The sequence below is a fragment of the Erinaceus europaeus genome, chromosome 8, assembly GCF_950295315.1.
Source record: "Erinaceus europaeus chromosome 8, mEriEur2.1, whole genome shotgun sequence".
Classification (NCBI taxonomy): Eukaryota; Metazoa; Chordata; class Mammalia; order Eulipotyphla; family Erinaceidae; genus Erinaceus; species Erinaceus europaeus.
Window position 1 is genome coordinate 18584045 of NC_080169.1, and position 5090 is coordinate 18589134.

Sequence of the window (5090 nt, forward strand, 5' to 3'; positions counted from 1 at the left end):
TTTCTTAATTTGGGGTTACACAGTGGTGAAAGTTATTTATTGCTTGGTCATCAGGTGTCTCCAAATATAGGAATTTAAAGCTACAAATATGTATTATATCATCATCTCATGAGAGAGAAATGTAAGAGAATCCTGGCAGAGGATATGATCATACAAAGGAAATTATTAGCCCTTTGTCAGACAAATATTAGCCAAATTCATATCAGACAAATTATTAGTTCTTTATCAGACAAAGATACCCATAGGGTGTCTTTTCATTTAAACGATAGCTTCCTTGACTGTGCTGAAGCTTTTCAGTTTGATGTAGTCCATTTGTAGACCAGAAAAACCTGTAACCAATAGGCGACATAGGATCATATGTCTACATTCAACTTCATGTCTACAGTGTTTGCTCTGATCCGTCCCTTTCTCTAGTCCTCTGTCATCTATGCACTGACAGAACTGGAGACCTGTAATTTGCCTTTTATTTTTACTTCCTTTATTGTCACCTGTTCTGTAAGTTATGCAACAGGAAAATGCCTCTTCCCAAAGGAATGCTAAAGCCAGTCGTTCACCTAATTTTCCTTAAGATCTTGGCTCACCTATTTTATTGTCTGAAACTTCTTCCAAGCTCAGTACCACTGTGTGTGAAGGAAAATTGAATGATCTTCCTTTAGATCCTTCTATAGCTTCACCTATGTGGGATACTTGCACTAAAATTCACCACCTTTCAACATGAAATGTTTATGTAATTAGAAAAATAAAAAGATATGTATGCCTATGGAAAGCACTCATAAGGATAGTATAAATAGCTTCACCTTTAATCATTTCTATGTATATGTAAAACATACTTTGTGTCTGAGGCCCTTGCCAAAGTGAGAAATGCTAAGTTCACACATTTCTGGGGAAATATTGGCCTGATCATTCCTGATCCTTCAAGGAGGCAGCATCTGTGGCAATTCCCAAGCTGTGCTGGGAAGAGTCTCCTTCCCATGGTGGGAATCTCCCCCAGCAAATGTTCAACCCTTTCCAGGATCCCAGTGCAGACCACACATTCCTGTTACTCCTTCCAGTGCCCCTCCCTCAAATCCTCTTATAAAAGTCCAAGCTTTTCTGACTTGACACAACATTTCTGAAAACTGCAAGACAGGTAAGTGAGAGTCAAGGGAGATGAAACCCAGGACTAGGGTTTTAATTCTATACCTGGCAGTTATTATAGAAGAGACTATTGTTCTCAGAGAATAGAGCAAGAAGCTCTGAGACCCAGTAATGCTTGTGTTGGCAAGCCCTCAGGATGCAAATGTTTCTTTGTCTCCTGAAGCTGTATAGAGAGTGGGTGTTACCAAGATCCACTTATTCCTGGTGAATAGACTAGGGGAAGCACAGGCAGTGGGATAGTAAGGGCTCTGTATAACCACTTTCTCTCTGAATACTTATATTTATGTATTTATTTACTGGATAGAGACAGAAATTGAGAAGGGAAGGGAAGATAGAGACGAAAAGAGACAGAGAGCCCTGCTTTACCACTTGTGAAGCTTTCTCCTAGCAGGTAGGGACAGGGGTTCAAACCTGGGTCCTTGTCACCTGCAATGTGAGCGCACCACCACCCAGCCCCTCCCACTGTCTCTCTAATCGCACTCCCTCTAGTGTCTGTGAGAGTTACCTTCTCAAGTCACACAGAGGATGCCAGCAGTCATGGCCTTCCCCAGCGTGTCCTGGATGCTGCTCTTCTGCCTGGTGTTGCTATGTCGCCCTGCCCCAGGTGAGACTTCCCTGCCTCTAGCATGGTGTCCTCTCAGTGTGCTAAGGTTCAGGGACAGGAAGCAAATAGCATCTTATAATTTTGTAACTGTTAATAACAAATAAAAATTATGTAAAAAGGAAGAGCTAGTTAAAGTGTGAGGGGAAAAAAAACCCAAATATTCCTTTTTGTTAGCTACTGATTAGAAATGTCACCATGTTGTGGAGTAAGATGGTTGTCCCTTTTTCTGCGGATACTGTCTGTCAGTAGGGGTGAGAAGTTAAGTGTGAGAGTCAGGAATGAGGTGTGGAGGACAAGGCTTCAGATCACATTGTAGAAAGTATCACTCAGAGGGGAGGCAGGTTGGACAACAGGATATGGGAAAGTACAGAAAAAGAAAGAGTCCGCCAGGAACTCAGTATGCCAGTTCAGTATCAGGAATGGGTTTTTAAGGACTGAATGGTTTTCAGCTGTGCAGTGTCATCTCCCCAAGCCCTGGTGTGACAAGTAGTCATCTTCTACCCTACCACCAATTTCTGGTCCTTTGATTTCACCTCAGCTGAAGACCTCCAGAAGGAAGTGCTCTCTCCCCGCATCAGCTGTCCTCAGGGCTCAGTGGCCTATGCCTCCCACTGCTATGCCTTGTACCTGACGCCCAGATCCTGGATGGACGCAGATGTGAGTAGCTGGATTTGCACATGGATTTGGCAGGAAGTGTACTGCATAGCCAGGGAGGTGGGGCCTCCACACTCCAGTGTGTTTTGGAAGTGTAGGAGCACCCTCCTCCTGCTATGCACACCTCTTCTCACTTCAGTCTGGCCTGTCTTCCCAGTGGGGAATTCTCAGGTCCTCCTGTTCTCTCCTCTCCACCTAGATGGACTGTCAGAAGAGACCTTCAGGACATCTTGTATCTGTGCTAAGTGGATCTGAGGGATCCTTTGTGGCCTCCGTGATCAATAACAGCTTGAACACTTACTCTACTATCTGGATTGGGCTCCATGACCCCACAGAGGTGAGATTCCATTGTCCCCTTTATGTCAACTCTCAGGCAGCTGTTTCTAACAAGACTATTTTCTGTGCCTAAGTCTTGGAAATACTGTGGTGAATCCTGTGCTTCTGAGATCCAGGGTATCTGTGGCAGGAAGTATATAACTTGAGGCAACATGAAAACAGTTCTGTAGAGCCACCACTCTCTCTTTTTTTTTTTCTATTTGGGTTAATTGCTTTACAATTAATTCAGGTCATGAAGTCTTGTAATACAGTTTTCTCAGTCTGAAACTATTTGCACGTTCTGTCCTACATAAACCCTAAATTAACACAGAGGCTGGGTGGTGGTGCACCTGACTGAACACACATATTTCAATGCACACGGACCCAGGTTCAAGCCCCCAGTCCCCACTTGCGGGGGAAAGCTTCACGAGTGGTGAAGCTGGGCCACAGGTGTCTCTCTGTGTTTCTCCCTCTCTGTCTCCACTTCCCTCTCAGTTTCTTTCTGTACTATAAATAACATGAAGAGAATTTTTTTTAAAAAATAGGTAACATTTTCCTCTATAAAGCACAATCTGTCTTTGAGAGCAGAGGTTCATCACAAAGAAACACCCAACAGTTGTTCAGGTTATGTCATGGCACTCTGAGTAGTTTAAGTGTGTGTGTGTGTATGACTTAGAGATTGAAGTTTGTCATTAGGAGCAAGGAGTGAGGGATAATTATCTAGTAGACAGTCTTATGTGACATCTGTATATACAAACTAAGATCTGTGGTACTTGAGGCTCAGTGGGTGTCCAGAGTGGAGTCCTGGAAGGACAGTGCTGGTGGCTATTAGTCTAACCAGGTTGCACCCACTCCTCTGCAGGGCATTCAGCCCAATGGAAACGGCTGGGAGTGGAGCAGCACTGATGTGCTGAATTACCGTGCCTGGGAGAAATACCCCCCCTCAGGTTCATATCCTGGCTTCTGTGGAGGTGTGACAAAGAGCTCTGGTAAGAAACGGAGGGCCTTTCCTTCTGGCCATACTTTTCTGTCCCCTCATGCCTCTTGTTGAAGCATGACCTTCATGGGAGGCTGCAAAACTGGGAAATGCAATATTGGCTTATCCTTTCCTGTCCCGTCTCACCTCTTTGAGTCATCTTTGAGTCTTCTCCCTCTGGAGTAAGACACTGGGGATGAGGAGGAAGGCATTTATAACCTGGGAATGGGTTTTCTACCAGTCCTGTTCACATGAGTTTCTGCATCCAGGATTCAAGAAGTGGAAAGATTTCAACTGTGATTTAGAACTACCCTACGTCTGCAAGTTCACAGACTAGGTCACGGTTTGGGACTCAGCTCACCATGGACATGGAACCAGAGCTGAGGGCCTCTCCTAGAAGACATATCCTCTCTCCACATCTCAAGCTTGACTACCTCATTCCAAACTCCCCCTTGCTCCACCTCCTCCTGTGATTCTGTCTCTCTTCTGTGTGTTTCATATTCTGAATTTTCAAAGGACAATAAAAACACCTCAGTCTGTAATTGTTCATCTTGTGTGCTTCAGTCTCACAGACAGACTCATGAGAAAAGAGAAGATGGGTGGGAGAGGAAATCTTGAGTCTTATATTTGCCTAGTCACTCAGGTTCCTGGGAAAGTGCCTAGATATTTATCCCCACCGGTGGATGCATGATGAGATGCGTCAATCCTGCTCCTATGAATTTGGGCCATCGGTATAGCGGTGGTCCACAAATCGGGTCAGATGCCTGATTATATGTGGCTGTCAGTCCTTGGCTCTGCGATATTGTTCAGAACTTCTTTCCTTCTTTGAGGAAAGAGTGCTTATTATCTTTTCAAATTTCTAAGTGGTCACATTTCATTATTACTTTTTTGCCATCAGGGTTATCAAAGTCACTGATGTTTGGAAGTTGAGTCTACCACTCTTGGTGTATAAATCTGTGAAATTAGTATAAAACTGTGTATCATTCAAATTCTGTATGTAGATCACCATGGTAGGCTAGCCAACTACTTGAACACAACCTCTGTTTCACTGCACTGTGATCTGATGTGTCCCTAGCAGGTAGCTATAGGAATGGACGCTGGTAAGTCCTGTGTAAAGACACCTTAATACAGTCTAGCTCCAGTCAGACCTTGGCTTGAGGTAACTGACAATATTGTTATTAGCATTTTTTTGAACTAAGAAAGACTAGGTTATGATTCATGAAATATATTTTTTCACCAAGTAAAATAAAGTCCTAGCCTTTTCGTGTATCTCTATATTTTGTAGATTCTATTTTTTCTTTTTAAAATTTTATTTTTATTTTTATAAATGAGAGATTGTAGTTCCATTAAAGCCTTGAGCATGTGTGCCAGCAATTAGACTTGGGATTTCATGCATGCAAGTCC

General features: G+C 43.4%; 1 protein-coding gene across 1 annotated transcript; it reads left to right on the forward strand.

Annotated features, from left to right (window-relative positions):
* The first annotated feature begins 1624 nt into the window (after nt 1–1624).
* On the forward strand, nt 1625–4144 carry LOC103121763 (regenerating islet-derived protein 3-gamma-like). Its single transcript, XM_060195695.1, has 5 exons — nt 1625–1741; nt 2280–2398; nt 2595–2732; nt 3573–3699; nt 3956–4144. The coding sequence occupies exons 1-5, from the start codon at nt 1663–1665 to the stop codon at nt 4021–4023; spliced, it is 531 nt and encodes a 176-aa protein (XP_060051678.1). The 5' UTR covers nt 1625–1662; the 3' UTR covers nt 4024–4144.
* Nucleotides 4145–5090: the final 946 nt, after the last annotated feature.